The 17,737-nt window shown below is 40.8% G+C and overlaps 2 protein-coding genes across 3 annotated transcripts in view; both read left to right on the top strand.

Moving 5' to 3' along the window:
• Positions 1-3,934: 3,934 nt before the first annotated feature.
• LOC124879392 (tubulin beta chain-like) lies at positions 3,935-14,156 on the top strand. Its single transcript, XM_047383937.1, has 5 exons — positions 3,935-4,111; positions 8,995-9,103; positions 10,117-10,227; positions 10,513-10,757; positions 12,160-14,156. The coding sequence occupies exons 1-5, from the start codon at positions 4,055-4,057 to the stop codon at positions 12,970-12,972; spliced, it is 1,335 nt and encodes a 444-aa protein (XP_047239893.1). The 5' UTR covers positions 3,935-4,054; the 3' UTR covers positions 12,973-14,156.
• A 2,364-nt stretch (positions 14,157-16,520) lies between these two features.
• LOC124879391 overlaps positions 16,521-17,737 on the top strand; it is a 48,451-nt gene continuing 47,234 nt past the window's right edge. The window contains exon 1 of one of the 2 annotated variants that reach the window (XR_007041025.1): positions 16,521-17,054. The gene's annotated coding sequence lies outside the window, so the exon portion shown is untranslated. The remainder of the gene's footprint in view (positions 17,055-17,737) is intronic. The other variant, XM_047383936.1, reaches the window with a different exon arrangement.

Raw genomic sequence — 17,737 nt, 5'->3', positions numbered from 1 at the left:
TTATTGTTTATGTTTGGTTTTTTTATTTTTGTAAATCATATTCTCTTTATGGGCTCTTTGTTTGTTCTTAGGTTGCTGTTGGTGTTCCTATGTTTCCCTCTAGTTTCTCTGTTTACTTTAGTTCATATTTATTCTAGTTCTTAGGCTTCATTTGATTATTTATCTTTGTCTATAGTTTTACTTGGTCTGTGTTTCTGTTTATTGTTTATTAGTTACTTTGACCATCCTCAGTCTTTGTATTTGTTTCACCTGTTCCGTCTGCTTCCCTGCCTCCTTGTCACACCTGTTCCCTGTTTCTGTGATTTACCTGCCCTTTGTTATCCCTCAGTATATTAATTGGTTTTGTGTCATTGTGTGTTGCTGGTTCCTGTTCGTCACTAACCCGTAAGTTTGGATCGACTCATGTTCACTCCGGTAGAGTTTTTGGTGCATCTTTGCTTCACCTTAGAACAGCCAAAAGAATAAAGATGAAGTCTTCCTTTAACATGCTGCTGCCCAGCTCTTCTCTGCACTTTGGTCTGACACAAACCCAGAACATGACACATATACATGTAGAATAAATTGTCAATTTCCATATTTGCTCACAAAATCCTTACCTTTCAGTATGAGGAAGTGTTCTTTTACAATTTGACTTCCAATAAACAGCCCCTGCTGTTCAGAGGTGCAGTGTTTACCAGTTTCCCATTATGCAGGCCACCAATAAAGACCCTGAAGTAAAGAATACTGATAGTCATGCATCCCTTCAGAAATAATACATATCTCATTTAGTTTATCTGTGCTGTGAACTGCAGACCAGACAGAATTTTATTTCAAACTGTTTCTCAGAGTAACTCTTAATGGTTTTCTCCTGCAACTCTTAAACATTCCCCTCAAGGAATTGTAAAACCAGACTGCAAATACAAAAGACATGAAGTAAGTAGAAAAGGATTCTCCTAATGAAGGTATATGTTTAAGAAATCACTAACACTGAGGGAGTTGTGAAACGTTTGTACTACAGGCCCTTCTCAAAATATTAGCATATTGTGATAAAGTTCATTATTTTCCATAATGTCATGATGAAAATTTAACATTCATATATTTTAAATTCATTGCACACTAACTAAAATATTTCAGGTCTTTTATTGTCTTAATACGGATGATTTTGGCATACAGCTCATGAAAACCCAAAATTCCTATCTCACAAAATTAGCATATTTCATCCGACCAATAAAAGAAAAGTGTTTTTAATACAAAAAACGTCAACCTTCAAATAATCATGTACAGTTATGCCCTCAATACTTGGTCGGGAATCCTTTGGCAGAAATGACTGCTTCAATGCGGCGTGGCATGGAGGCAATCAGCCTGTGGCACTGCTGAGGTCTTATGGAGGCCCAGGATGCTTCGATAGCGGCCTTTAGCTCATCCAGTGTGTTGGGTCTTGAGTCTCTCAACGTTCTCTTCACAATATCCCACAGATTCTCTATGGGGTTCAGGTCAGGAGAGTTGGCAGGCCAATTGAGCACAGTGATACCATGGTCAGTAAACCATTTACCAGTGGTTTTAGCACTGTGAGCAGGTGCCAGGTCGTGCTGAAAAATGAAATCTTCATCTCCATAAAGCTTTTCAGCAGATGGAAGCATGAAGTGCTCCAAAATCTCCTGATAGCTAGCTGCATTGACCCTGCCCTTGATAAAACACAGTGGACCAACACCAGCAGCTGACACGGCACCACAGACCATCACTGACTGTGGGTACTTGACACTGGACTTCTGGCATTTTGGCATTTCCTTCTCCCCAGTCTTCCTCCAGACTCTGGCACCTTGATTTCTGAATGACATGCAGAATTTGCTTTCATCCAAAAAAAGTACTTTGGACCACTGAGCAACAGTCCAGTGCTGCTTCTCTGTAGCCCAGGTCAGGCGCTTCTGCTGCTGTTTCTGGTTCAAAAGTGGCTTGACCTGGGGAATGCGGCACCTGTAGCCCATTTCCTGCACACGCCTGTGCACGGTGGCTCTGGATGTTTCTACTCCAGACTCAGTCCACTGCTTCCGCAGGTCCCCCAAGGTCTGGAATCAGGCCCTTCTCCACAATCTTCCTCAGGGTCCGGTCACCTCTTCTCGTTGTGCAGCGTTTTCTGCCACACTTTTTCCTTCCCACAGACTTCCCACTGAGGTGCCTTGATACAGCACTCTGGGAACAGCCTATTCGTTCAGAAATGTCTTTCTGTGTCTTACCCTCTTGCTTGAGGGTGTCAATAGTGGCCTTCTGGACAGCAGTCAGGTCGGCAGTCTTACCCATGATTGGGGTTTTGAGTGATGAACCAAGCTGGAAGTTTTAAAGGTCTCAGGAATCTTTTGCAGGTGTTTAGAGTTAACTCGTTGATTCAGATGATTAGGTTCATAGCTCGTTTAGAGACCCTTTTAATGATATGCTAATTTTGTGAGATAGGAATTTTGGGTTTTCATGAGCTGTATGCTACAATCATCCGTATTAAGACAATAAAAGACCTGAAATATTTCAGTTAGTGTGCAATGAATCTAAAATATATGAATGTTACATTTTCATCATGACATTATGGAAAATAATGAACTTTATCACAATATGCTAATATTTTGAGAAGGACCTGTAGTCCTGTTTTCTATGTGTATTTTATGTTTTTTTTTTATTCACGGTTGCTCCCGACGAACGCATTTTGCTTAGAAATTAAACTAAATAAAGTTGAATAAATCAGCTCTTTCTTCTACACAAGGGATTAAAGAAAACAAGCAAATACAATCGAAAAGGTGGAACACTGAAAATGAAGTTCTACCAGCAATAGACCAAACCATTACAAGAAATCTCTCATCAGCTTCCTGAGGCGAACACCATCAAAGTATGTACAAAATATCCTTCATTTCCAGTTAAAATTATTCATTCATTGTTAAACAACAAATAGTGATTATATTTGAGTTCATGATTTAATTTGGATAGTAATGAATGGACTGTTTGCCAGAAAGACATTAAAACTCAGACATATTTTTTTCATGTGATATTATTAAAACTATCTGGAAAGGAGTTTGTGAATAGCATTCAATCTGGAATACAGATTTATTAAGTTTGGGCTTTTTATGTAAAACAAAAATGTGGAATGTGGAACATTTTTTGCACACAAATATAGTTTTTGAAGTGCCTCCAGTATTTTCAGCTTGAAGAACTCACTTCCGTAAAAGAAATGTGCTCTAAAGCTTTCAGCATCATGAGAAGAGTATCTATACGCTAAGCCTCGGTATTTTTATCTTTTTTTCACTGTTAGTGCTACAATTATTTCAATTTCTTTAGTTTTGCTAATATTAATTCATTATAGTATAGAAATTGTCAGTTTGTGTCAAGGTGTGTCTGCTTAACAATTCTGGGTTTAATGAAGATATATTTTTTTATTTATTCAAGTTGAGATTACAGCATTCTAATCTATTCTATTCTATTCTATTCTATTCTATTCTATTCTATTCTATTCTATTCTATTCTATTCTATTCCTGAAAGTCTACGTAACCATTTATCAACCGGTGAGACAACGGGGGCAGCGCCTATTAGGCGGGGTTTCCAGACCAATTCAACAGGAGTGTTCACGCTGGATGCTCCATTCAGATCAAGCGGTGACAATGACGGGCACTCACTTCGACCGTGTTGCATAAGTTTTTTTTTTTAAGTCCAAACAAAATTAATGTTTTAAACTAACAAAATCAATGAAATGCTAATCGATTATGCGGATCATACACCGGCTGACTGTTAAGGAACAGATCCAGTGATTCCAACGGGGCAGTGATGACAAAACCGCTTCATTCTATACAGCCCTTGTTTAAATGAGAAGGAAACCCCTTACAAAAAAGGTTTTCACCAATCACCACCAGGCATCCAGCGACAGCAGCCAATCAAAAAAGATGATTCAGTAAAAGTGCTTTTCAGCTCTTATAGTTGGCCTGTTGCAATCCCATCTGTCGACACTCACCTCTCCAAGTCGGTCCGGTTCGGTTCGCAGGTCGACCTCAGTCCGCCAGTTTCCTTGTAGTTCATCCCCATCACTCACTAACCTTCACCATGAGAGAAATTGTGCACATTCAGGCTGGCCAGTGCGGGAACCAGATTGGTGCAAAGGTAGGAAAAAGTTGAAAAAAAAATTTTTTTATGCTTTTGTTTTGATGTACTTAGACTTTTTATGTTTTTGAAATGACTTTTTTGTCTAAGCGGTTTCTGAAACTTTATATAGAATTGGAGAATGTGAAATAAATTGTTTAGTATATGACTTATTCAGATTTTATTGGAACCTCAGTTTATGTTTAAAGACATTTAACACAGTTAGCTAACTAAGCTACCTTATTGTAATTTACTGCAAGCTCTCTTGCTTAGGAACAGGAGACATTTATCCCAATAAAAGTGATTAATGAACTACAGGTCCTTCTCAAAATATTAGCATATTGTGATAAAGTTCATTATTTTCCATAATGTAATGATGAAAATTTAACATTCATATATTTTAGATTCATTGCACAATAACTGAAATATTTCAGGTCTTTTATTGTCTTAATACGGATGATTTTGGCATACAGCTCATGAAAACCCAAAATTCCTATCTCACGAAATTAGCATATTTCATCCGACCAATAAAAGAAAAGTGTTTTTAATACAAAAAACGTCAACCTTCAAATAATCATGTACAGTTATGCACTCAATACTTGGTCGGGAATCCTTTTGCAGAAATGACTGCTTCAATGCGGCGTGGCATGGAGGCAATCAGCCTGTGGCACTGCTGAGGTCTTATGGAGGCCCAGGATGCTTCGATAGCGGCCTTTAGCTCATCCAGAGTGTTGGGTCTTGAGTCTCTCAACGTTCTCTTCACAATATCCCACAGATTATCTATGGGGTTCAGGTCAGGAGAGTTGGCAGGACCAATTGAGCACAGTGATACCATGGTCAGTAAACCATTTACCAGTGGTTTTGGCACTGTGAGCAGGTGCCAGGTCGTGCTGAAAAATGAAATCTTCATCTCCATAAAGCTTTTCAGCAGATGGAAGCATGAAGTGCTCCAAAATCTCCTGATAGCTAGCTGCATTGACCCTGCCCTTGATAAAACACAGTGGACCAACACCAGCAGCTGACACGGCACCCCAGACCATCACTGACTGTGGGTACTTGACACTGGACTTCTGGCATTTTGGCATTTCCTTCTCCCCAGTCTTCCTCCAGACTCTGGCACCTTGATTTCCTGAATGACATGCAGAATTTGCTTTCATCTGAAAAAAGTACTTTGGACCACTGAGCAACAGTCCAGTGCTGCTTCTCTGTAGCCCAGGTCAGGCGCTTCTGCCTGCTGTTTCTGGTTCAAAAGTGGCTTGACCTGGGGAATGCGGCACCTGTAGCCCATTTCCTGCACACGCCTGTGCACGGTGGCTCTGGATGTTTCTACTCCAGACTCAGTCCACTGCTTCCGCAGGATCCCCCAAGGTCTGGAATCGGCCCTTCTCCACAATCTTCCTCAGGGTCCGGTCACCTCTTCTCGTTGTGCAGCGTTTTCTGCCACACTTTTTCCTTCCCACAGACTTCCCACTGAGGTGCCTTGATACAGCACTCTGGGAACAGCCTATTCAGTTCAGAAATTTCTTTCTGTGTCTTACCCTCTTGCTTGAGGGTGTCAATAGTGGCCTTCTGGACAGCAGTCAGGTCGGCAGTCTTACCCATGATTGGGTTTTTGAGTGATGAACCAGGCTGGGAGTTTTAAAGGCCTCAGGAATCTTTTGCAGGTGTTTAGAGTTAACTCGTTGATTCAGATGATTAGGTTCATAGCTCGTTTAGAGACCCTTTTAATGATATGCTAATTTTGTGAGATAGGAATTTTGGGTTTTCATGAGCTGTATGCCAAAATCATCCGTATTAAGACAATAAAAGACCTGAAATATTTCAGTTAGTGTGCAATGAATCTAAAATATATGAATGTTAAATTTTCATCGTGACATTATGGAAAATAATGAACTTTATCACAATATGCTAATATTTTGAGAAGGACCTGTAATCTGTCCTACATTCAAACAATAAATAACTGGACATTAATCGTCATTAGGATCATTAAAGTACCACAAGGTTTAGTGAAGTCTATTAATATCTAACCATAACATAATTTAGGCATGGTCATTTAATTTTTTATTCTCCATTATAAATCAGTTGTTAACAGAACTTGAACAAGGTTTAAAATTCCTAATTCTCAGTGATTTTATGTATGTAAACAGAGGAAATTGTCACAATGGGAAAACATTACCAGAAGGCATGGGGGGGGGGGGGATGATTGAGGAGTTTGGCCAGACTTGAGCAGACTCACAGGATCAGCTGCTGTCGTGGCCTGCTGGTGAGTGTTTGTCATTAAAGAGGAACAAAACACAACAGGGTGAAAAGAGAGAAGTTTACTGAGATGGAGGAGAGGAATGCAGCAGCAGGAGGGTGGGGGGGGCTAACAAGTGGTTCAGTGTCTGCTCTGAAAGACAGATGAGGTCATTAAATGGCCGCCTTTCCACGCCGTTAATCAGATGCACATATTCAGGACCCGCAATCTGGTGGTCACACAGAAATCCCTGTTGACACAAAGTCAGTAACTCCATTTACCAGAACATCAGTCGTTTAATAAAGCAGCCTGAAACTGTAACTTAAAAAAAAGAAAATTTGACACCTATAAAAGCCCCATGTGTAGTTACCTCTGTAGAAACACACTGTTAGGCGGCATGAAAATGTCCTTTGGTTGCACACCAAAAACAATCCAAACGTTTTGTGAATCTGGGTGATAAAAGTATAAAATAAAAACCATTAAAGGTTCATTTAGCTGAGTTTCCTTTGCTGCAGGAAGAGGTGTGGCTGCAGCATATAGCCTGAGTCAGAGGTTCTGATCACTGAACAAGTGTATTTACAGCAGACTTAGTGGGGCTGAGATCATGGATGTTTCACAGTGGATTAACTCTGCCTGAATCCACCCACTAACACAATCCAACCAAAATCCCCTCAGACCTCATATGTTGTCAGCTTCCGTCATCAAAATACATTAAAGCAAAGATTAAGGCCGAAGCAAGCTGGATGTCATTTACTGTTGCTAATTTTTCTCTGGTTTTGAGAACATAAAAACATTACTCACCATACTCACCATTAACACTATACGTCATTTTAATGAGTTAAAAATGTCAGTTAAAGCGTTTTGGGTCAAGGCTCCTGCCTCCAAAATGAATAAAAACACCCTTGGGTTGTTTTCATTCTGATCTGAAAGATGAATTTTGAAGAGAGCCACATGTGATTGTAGCCAAAACTAAAAGGAAATCTTCTTAATTTTCATACACTGAAATTATTCTAATACTGTAACCTTTTTTGTCTAATTATTTCACTCTATTTTCTTAAGACACCCTCAAATAAACCCTGCAGTTCAGATTAAAGTCAGTTGGCTGAGCTGCTGTGACAGTGTGTGTTCTTATCTGAGTTTGGCAACGACATCTCAGGCACTAGAGATGGAGAGAGGACCGAATCCTCCGTCAAAGCTCTGCTCATCCCTCCAACTATGAATACAACAACCAGTCTTGGTTCCTAAAGATGCAGCTTTAACTTGTCCGAGCTACCTCGCCCTGTAGGCGGTCAGACGCCTCGGAGCTCCTCCGGTACTTGAACCCCAGAAGCGATCACACACTTTATCTAACTCTGACTCTTAAAGGAACGACTCTCAACCAGTTTCTAACTTTTAGCTCTTTTAATCTAAATTAAGGCAGAGGAATGATTACAGAGATCAGCGCTGAGGCTCCCGTCTCGGACCGTCGCCGTCTGTTAGAGGATGACGAAGAGCCTCGATAGAAGGTCACATATAGTTTTTATATCTGGCACTACAATGCAATGGATGTTTCCTCCCTCAGTGATTATCAGTAGACTATGTGTCACCATTGTGGTGTCTATGTGGTAGGTTGTATAGTAGCGGGTGTCCATCCTTAATCTAAGTCTGCTGTAGGTTTCTAATCAAACCAGTTATACCAGCTGCTCCACTATTAGCTCCAGTGCCCCAGCTTCAGGTCATTTATGACAAACCTTGGCCATTTATCCTTGTACTGTATGTTTATGAGCTTCTTATCCTATTGTAACAAAAGGGAAACATTAGAACTTATACTTTACTTCACTATTGTATAAAAAGGGAAAAACAGCTATGAGGATATTAATAAAGGTTATTCCTAACAAACCCGAAACAGAGTTCAGAACAGAGTCACATTGAACTCCCGTCATTTCCCACATTTCCTTCGACAAAGTCTTCTTTCTACAAGTTGAGTCAGTTAGTTAGGACCAATCAGTGTTCTGTACTGGTAAATACGTTAGCATTGATGCTGCCATGGTATCAGCTATATCAGAACCGGAGGGCATGTCTTTAAAGGTGGACTGAGACCAGCACTGAAGGCTATAAAAATCCTCAGCAACAGAGGATAGTTTTCAATTTGTTCTTTGATGTCATTGTTTTGTTATATTTAATCATCTGCAGCCAACATTGATAGGTCCATAATTTACCAGTAAATTAACATCAAAGATAGTTTCAGGTTTTTTAAGATGTCATATTCTCTCCCGCTGTCATGTGGATCAAAGTCAGAGTTCCCTATAATTTTACAAATCTTTGGATGAAATAGGCTTGTAGATTTCAGTACCAGCTTTATTGTGAGCTGTGTTTGCAGCTTATACGTCAACATGATTGGATAAAAGTGACACAAGTTAAAGGTTCAGGCTGTAAATAGCATCTGACCTAAAACCGCCTTTCATGCATTCAAAGAATCACTTTCCTAGTTGACTCGTTTCTGTTATGAGGGGGTCATGTGATTCCATGATAACTTAGCTGTTGGTTTGTGCTTGGAACCTCAATCAAACAAACTAAACTGAAGAACCATACTGACGTCACTGAACAGAATGTAATCAAATAAATGGTTCAGATGTAGTTTTTCCTTCATCTCTGAGTGCTCTCCACTGCACTGTTTATCTGTCTTTAGTTCTGGGAGGTGATCAGTGACGAGCACGGCATCGACCCAACAGGAACCTATCATGGAGACAGCGACCTGCAGCTGGACCGGATCAGCGTTTATTACAACGAAGCAACTGGTGAGTTCTTCCTGATTCTGTGGGTTTATTTGTCCAAACTGAGGTGGCCCTCTTGTGGAAAAACGAGGTCACTGCAGCTTTACCTAAATAATAAATATGATGTAGCAGAGACATCTAGATTATTGTACTGTATGTTTACAGAAAATTAATATAGTTTATGAATGTGAAGTACGTCCTCACATGAGATTTATTATAAGAGTCTTTTCCCCTCAAAGAAACTCTTTCACTTAAAATCTTATTTTTATTGTGCAAAAAAGTGAAGTTATTTCTGTAGAGAACTACTTTGTCTTTGCCTCACAACCCAGATTAAATCCATTAAATATGTCTGATACTTTCTTAGATGTATTTGAATGTAAATAAGTTTGATATTGTTGAGCCTACTGTTTACAGTTCAAGTACTTTCTTATTGTTAAATTTTGCATTAAATAAACATAATATTGCAGTATAAAGTGTTCCAGATGGTCTTAAAATGCAAAGAAAAACAACTCTGTAAATTAAAGTTCTAATTTAATCTCAATTAAACCTCAGTGAAGATATACAGAAGCATATTATGCATCAAATAATACTTGAGTCCCTTTAGGCTGCTTCATTTCCTAACCAGCTCAACCTGGGTTCATTTAGCTCCATCTAGTGGTAATATATGACATTACATGGATTTGACAGACTGCAATTCTAATCTAAGATTTCCATTAGTCTGTTGAAAAATGAGGGCAGCCTTATTTTCTACTAATTTTGATATTTTCCTTTGATTACTTAAATTAGTTAAAGTAATAATCTAAACCTGTTTGATGAAATTTAAAATAACCATAGACATAAAGACTGTAAAGACAGTCTGTGTCTTCTTCTGTGCTAAACTGCACAGTTTCTCACCAAATCTTCAAGCCTAAACATTTGCAGAACATTGCAGAACTTTGTCATTTACTGCTGCTGTAATTGTTAAGATACTGAACACCAAACACACATGCATTATAAACCAGATTTCTATGTGTCTCAATGTGTTTCTGTGTGTGCAGGTGGGAAGTATGTACCTAGAGCCATCCTCGTTGATCTGGAACCAGGAACTATGGACTCGGTCCGATCAGGACCCTTTGGCCAAATCTTCAGACCTGACAACTTTGTCTTTGGTAATAAATAATGGTTAATAGGACCATTTTCAGTTTAGTTCAGGGATCAGGTTTGGATCATGATAAATAATGGTAATACAATTTGGAACGGGGAGTTTGCTTTACTCCACCTTCCAGGTTCTGGTGGTATGACTCCATGTTTGTCGTAAGCTCACTGACTTTGACAAATGTTTTGGGTTCCTTCACAACAGTTCAGATGTCAGTTTTAATTTTCTTTCATTTTAAAGTTTGTTTTCACAAATCTAGCTTTTCCTAATAAAAACAGTAATCTTAAAACTTTGTTAGGTCAGAGTGGCGCAGGAAACAACTGGGCCAAAGGACACTACACAGAGGGAGCGGAGCTGGTGGATTCGGTCCTGGACGTGGTGAGGAAGGAGGCGGAGAACTGCGAGTGCCTCCAGGGCTTCCAGCTCACTCACTCCCTGGGAGGAGGTACCGGCTCTGGCATGGGGACCCTGCTCATCAGTAAGATCAGAGAGGAGTACCCCGACCGGATCATGAACACCTTCAGTGTGGTGCCCTCGCCTAAGGTAACGTAAAATGCTCTCCTGTAATCTACAGTAATGGGATTGTCTCATTATCACACGAAACTCCGTCTCTTTGCTGATTGTCTCATTATTTATTTTCCATCAGCAGTTTATCATATAAAATCAATGTTTAGTACGCTGCTGATTTAAAATAATCTTTTAAATTAATTGGCTTATTATTTATGAGCCTGTCAGTTTGTGCTCTAAATGTTAATGATAATATTGAGTAAAGTAAGTATGCATTAGTCATGTTGACTTGTGTGAAATGTTACACATGCACTGATGGAGTTCAGGCAGTCATTAAGTCTTCAGGGTGTGTTTAATATTTTAGGGTTAACATCAAACCCATCCAGAGGTCCGTTAGCTTACAGCCTTTGCTGCATCGCTGAGCTGCTTAAATCAGAAGACGGCAGCAAAAAACGGACTTCATTTGCAGTAAATAACCTCAGCTGGGCTCAGATTTATTTATCTTTCATTTATTTATTTAACACCTTTAAAGTACAAGCGTTTAACTAGACAAGCACAAGCAAGAAACACAGAAGATTAAAGCTATTTGTAAACAGTGAAACAAACAGTAATGATATGTAAACATGTACTTTCATATAATTATTTTTTTCATTTCAAATCAGGACAGAAACCAAAAAACTGAAAGATCAGCATAATGCTGGGGAATTCTGGGAACAATTAGGAGGAAGGTGTTCTGATCACAAAGACTGTCTGAAGTTCACGATGTTGAAGAGACGCAGGACCATAAAAAATGTCTGAAAGAGAAATTATTGGACTGATATCGTCTCATTTGAAAGACTCTGGCCACAGTGTTATTGGACTTACTGTAAAATTTTAACGGAGCAGTTTTTACACGCTAATAAAATGTCGTTCCTCTTATTCAGTCTATAAAGGGACATATGGACCTTTTGTTTTCCTCTCCATTATTCTATTTGAAGATGTTTCTGGGTTTGCCCCTTTATAAGGGCAAACATTCCTTCCATAACAATGATCAAACTTATTTTATGCCTGTAAAAAACTATTTTAAACATATCTGCTGCTCTGCACAAACGGTAAACCCAGTTTATTATTTTTTAAGTGGTCACATTTTATTAAACAGTCTTTTTGAAAAAGTATAAACTGGCTCTGAGGGTTTGGAGAGTAAATGGTCCTCATGATGTCCTCACGACATCCTCGTGACGTCCTCATGATGTCCTCATGATGTCCTCATGACGTCCTCATGACGTCCTCATGATGTCCTCATGATGTCCTCATGACGTCCTCATGATGTCCTCATAATGTCCTCATAATGTCCTCACGACGTCCTCATGATGTCCTCGTGACGTCCTCGCGACGTCCTCATGACGTCCTCATGACGTCCTCATGATGTCCTCATGATGTCCTCGTGTCTCTGTCTCAGGTGTCTGATACGGTTGTGGAGCCGTACAACGCCACCCTGTCTGTCCATCAACTGGTAGAAAACACAGATGAGACCTACTGCATCGACAACGAAGCGCTTTATGACATTTGCTTCCGGACTTTGAAGCTGACCACGCCCACCTATGGAGACCTGAACCATCTGGTCTCGGCCACCATGAGCGGCGTCACCACCTGCCTGCGCTTCCCCGGCCAGCTGAACGCCGACCTGAGGAAGCTGGCGGTCAACATGGTGCCTTTCCCCCGTCTCCACTTCTTCATGCCTGGATTCGCACCCCTGACAAGCCGGGGCAGCCAGCAGTACCGCGCCCTGACCGTGCCCGAGCTCACCCAGCAGGTGTTCGACGCCAAGAACATGATGGCGGCCTGCGACCCACGCCACGGCCGCTACCTGACGGTGGCCGCCGTCTTCAGAGGCCGCATGTCCATGAAGGAGGTGGACGAGCAGATGCTTAACGTGCAGAACAAGAACAGTAGCTACTTCGTTGAGTGGATCCCCAACAACGTGAAGACGGCGGTTTGCGACATCCCGCCACGCGGCCTCAAGATGGCCGTCACCTTCATCGGCAACAGCACGGCCATCCAGGAGCTGTTCAAGCGCATCTCCGAGCAGTTCACCGCCATGTTCCGCCGCAAGGCCTTCCTGCACTGGTACACCGGCGAGGGCATGGACGAGATGGAGTTCACCGAGGCCGAGAGCAACATGAACGACCTGGTGTCCGAGTACCAGCAGTACCAGGACGCCACGGCCGAGGAGGAGGGCGAGTTCGAAGAGGAGGTGGAGGAGGATGCCTGAAGAAAGGACCAAAGGGTGGAGAAATTAATGTTAACAACAAAAAATACATTAAAAAAAGTAAAAATGTGAAGGAATGTGGAGGTCAGAGGTCAGAAATTGGGAATGGGCCAAAATTAAGAGAAACAGAATGACCAAATTTATGTGTCGAGTACAATTTTCATATTTTCTCTCCAGTCTGATCATTTCAAATATTATAAACTCTTTTATAAACTAAAACTTTGTGTTTGAGAAGATCTGAAGCTCTTCAGTGTCATGAGTTACGTTTAGGAAAAAGACCAAAGCTTAGATGACAAATTCAGAAAGTAATCTGTTAGTGGAGGGAAGAAACCTGATTGGTTTATCATCATGGCCTGACATCATCTAACAGTATTATAGTCAGAATAAACCTTCTCTGCAGCTCAGTTTTAGCCTTCTGAAAGTTTCTTCTGATTATTTTCCTCAGTTATAAAATCAGACGGGACGATATTTGTTTTTAAAGCAGAATTTTACCATAAATGTAAAAAATCCCTGCAGGAGAAACGTTTCATTTTAGTTTTAGTTTTATGGGATCCATTGACTTCAGAGTAAAACTGTTAAAGCGTGTTAAACTTAAAAGGTCTCTTTGTTAGACGTCCTTATCTGTGGTTCTGATTGGATCGGGTCAGAAAGGTCTTCAGCCTTAAAACGAGCCTCAGAGATAAGAAATGAAGCTCTTATCAGGGTTCTTTTATCAGTATTCTTTGACATTTCTATCATGTTTGAAGATCCGTGTTCAGTGGGTTTGGGTTTAGAAGTTCGATGTGATCAGAATTCAGAGACGTTTGTTCCTTATGGATCAGATCATCACAGTTTGTTCTGATTTTGTGAAAGTCTGGGTGAGATAAAGAGTTCTGTTAACATCTCTGAACATCTCACACATCAGTTCCAGTCAGATATGATCATGTTTCATGTGATTTTATGCTGCGTGGATGAGATAACTACCTACAGATTACTTTGACCAAATTATGTTTTATACTCCAGTTTTCCCTCTGAGCCGTTGCAGTATTCCAGATTAAACATATTGTTTATGTTCAGTATTAAAAATCCAGCCATGTTTGTTTCTCTTTGTTGTTTTCTTTCCCAGAATTCTTTTGGATCTGTCTGATTTGGGATCTTCACTGTGAAATATTTGGGAGAAATAAAAAGGCCATGTGTTGTTGGTGAAAGACTTCCTGTCCTGATTGATTAGCTTCTTGAGTGTTTGTGAAAATGACCAGAAAGCCGTTTTCACACCTTATAGCAACAGTTACAGAGACTTGGTCAACAGCTGCGACAACAGGTTTAATTTTCCTTCATAAAATAAACTAGGGGGGTCCAAAGGGAGTTCTGGGGGCCAGTTTTGGCCCGTTGACGGATTCTGTGCGGCCCCTGGTTTCAATGCAAGAACAATAAAAATTCTGCAGAGGTGCTGGATGCATCTGCTGAGTTTTTTTTCTAATTACAGGGAAAATTATTAATAATATCTTAGAATGGAAAACGTTAAGTGCAATACAAATTTTGTCTTTTAATAGCCACGCCACCATTGACCTTTACTCAGAAACAGACTGGTCCACCCAAATTTGCTTTTAATTTATTAAGGTTGGTGAAATACAGCAAAGGTTTTCAAAGAGAGACCCAAATCCGGTTCTTACTGCTGAGAATAGAGTCAGTTCTTTTTTTATTCCCAGCCGGGTCCAGAAGAATTTGCAAACTGGATGCATTTCTTTTAATAAGGCAAACCTGGAAAACCCTTAGGTTTTATGGGAACACACTGGTTTACACATCGCTTTCCTACAGATATAATCTGACTATATTGTCTAAATATTGCATGCTTAGCCTATTTTATATTTTGGCCCACATGACAAAAAGTTTGGACACCTTAAATAAACTAACCAGCCATCAAGTAATGGTTTCCCAATCTGACCATCCCAAGATGATCAGAACCAGGGTGTCACTCTGGACCCACATCAGTTCTGTTACAAAGGCAGTTTTCTTTCCACCGGAGGAGCATCTTAAGACTCCTCGATTCCTAAGACTGTCTGACCCGGTAACAGAGAAAGTGACCTATATCTTTGCTACAACCTGTATGACAGGAACAGGATTTCCAACAAAGCCCTGAACCTGGCTCCAGTATGTCCAGAACTCAGCTACTATCTGCCAACAATCATTAAACCTTACTGACATAACACTTGACTGATGACCCGCAGTTAAGGGGTTATTTTCAACCTCTAGGCTGTGGGATATACCCCTCAGTACCCTCACGGTCCTCGTTTTTCTAGCTGCTTTGACCCACGTGCAGAAAAACACTCAGGAAAACAAGAAAGGTTTTAACAAGTTTATTAAGACACATTTTGTTTGCTGGAGAAACGGTAACTCGCCGCTGTATGGAGAAGGGATCAATGGTAAGATCTTGATATATTTTTTGCTTACAGAGGGTGATTAGGAGATCCGCCAGGGGGGGAGGAGAAGTGAGATGATGGAAAAGTCTGTCGGGTGAGTAAAAGGTCCAGGTAATTCTGTTTTACCTGCACTTGAGGTGGAAGTGGCACCAGGTGGATGATCTTGGAGGGGAGCACGGCCGAGGGTGAGCCAGGTTCGTTCACAGGTAGCGGAGGCTCGTACCTGGACCGTTGGCAACGTTGGACTCCTCTCCTGATGAGGCTGATGGAGAACACCTGTAGACTCAGCTCCTACCGTGCGTCTGGTGCCATCTAGAGGTTGGATGGGGTTAGTAGCAGGTAAAACAGGTGAACAGAAAGAAACTCCCAGAACTCCGACACTCACCCTATGGAGCTCTCACATCATTTAACTGGTTGAAAAACCTCACTCTTTAATTTTACTCGTAGCAAAGCGTACTTGAGTCTCTTGAAAGGCACCACATAAATCTAAGTTAATATCCATCCTTCCAGTCTGACCTGTTAATCCTTGCAGGGTCACAGGAGATGCTGGTGCAGCAGGTAAGAGTTGGTGGACACCTTGAATAGGTCTTCTGTCCAACATGGAGGGAAACAGGACAGACAAAACTGGATACCAACCTAAGAGAGACCGGGTGACCTTTGTGACATGCAGGGTTTTGGGCTGTGGGAGGCAGAGTACCCAGAGGAAAGCCATGTGTGCAAGTGGAGAACAGGACAACTCCAGGTCAAGGCTGGGATAGAAACCAAGGACCTTTTTGCTGTAAGGCGCCCAATAACTTGTTATAATGTTTAAGCCCATTAATTTAAACCCTGGTAGATTTTTAATATTTCATTTTACTAACATGTTTATTTTGACTGTAAATAGTATTTTACTGTTTTTAAATAATCTGATCAGCTTCTAATTGTAAAATCTAAAAAATACCTCTTACACTGTATTTATTTTATGGAAATTATTAAAAGTGGAAAAAAAATATGGCAGGAGGGATTATTTCTTATTTTATTTCTCAAACATCCAAATCTCTTGTACATCATAATGAAAATCTGTTTGCTTCATTATTCCTCTATATAATTCAATGTGAAATGTAGATTTTGATGCCAAACATACATGTATTCCACGAACAGGTGAATAAAAAGCTTTTAGAAAGGTTTGTGATTTAATACTCTGAAAAGGAGCCCGTTCAATAGACTGATGGGGCCTTAGGGGAAAAAACACCTCCAAGAAGCATGAATCAGAAGATCAGGATCCTGGACAGCGCGCTGGAGGTTCTAGATGGTTAATGTTACTGTGCAAATAGTTACAGGTAAGAGGGTCAAAGGACACCAGACCAGCTGTGATGTCAGAGGAGGGTTCCCTCTCCTGGGTTAGATCTTGAACGTCAGTCTTTAGAAGTGGCCTGAGGCGGAACCGCAGAGCTTCTTGTAGCTCCGAGACCGAGCCGACGATTCTCGCCGAAGTTTCCCGATCGCAGCCGTGATCGAAACCTCCACACACCCGACATCAATCGAAATCTTCATCTTTATCCCGATTTCCTCCTCGGTTGAAGTCTGCCGTGTTCAGGTTGGGGGAGGTGGGGTGGACGACATTCATGAAATAAAGAAAAAAGCGGTTTCCATTTGTCCTGAGCCCCTCCCAGCCCTCTGACTAACGGATCCGAGGCTTTTATAAAGGTAATTACCATCATCTATTTATGAATTCATGTTCAGCAGGAGATTTGGTCTCCAACGGGGAGGCGGTGGGTTAAATTCTGCAGCTTTTCTTTGCTGCTTTTTGGAGTATTTGCTTGTGTTGAGCGGTGCCATGCGTGGGGTTCAGGGCGTGTAATCAGCAGCAGCAACATTTCTGGGAATCTTCTCACAGGAAAATATCTATCAAGGCATCAATTCAAGCGAAACTTTACATTTTATGTAGAAATAGACAAACAAATCCACATAACTGATGCAGGAACCCACGCGATGCTCACACAAAGCCTCATTAACATCATTTAAGTTGTCTCGTTTTTTTTTCAATTAAAATCATGTTAAATCTCCTTTTTGGGTTTAAACTGCAATAAACATGAGGGTTTACATTTTTTACGCGTTTCTGAAGATGGGGAGGGTTATCACGTCTGTTCGGGAAATACCCACCTTCCATCGGGGGGGGATTTTCTGGTCCATCCTGCTGGAAACGGTTACGCAAGGCTGTACGGCACACATTAAATCTGCTGAGTAGCTTATTTATCACACTGAACAGTCATTTAGAGCTCAATGTGAGCGAAAATGGATGTCTGACGGTCTTTACAGGACCTTGGATTCAAATTAAGTACATAAAACACCAGTTTATGATCGCTAATTAGGGGGAAATTAGATCATGT

The sequence above is a fragment of the Girardinichthys multiradiatus genome, chromosome 13, assembly GCF_021462225.1.
Source record: "Girardinichthys multiradiatus isolate DD_20200921_A chromosome 13, DD_fGirMul_XY1, whole genome shotgun sequence".
NCBI lineage: Eukaryota > Metazoa > Chordata > Actinopteri > Cyprinodontiformes > Goodeidae > Girardinichthys > Girardinichthys multiradiatus.
This window is presented reverse-complemented; position numbering and strand designations above follow the sequence as displayed.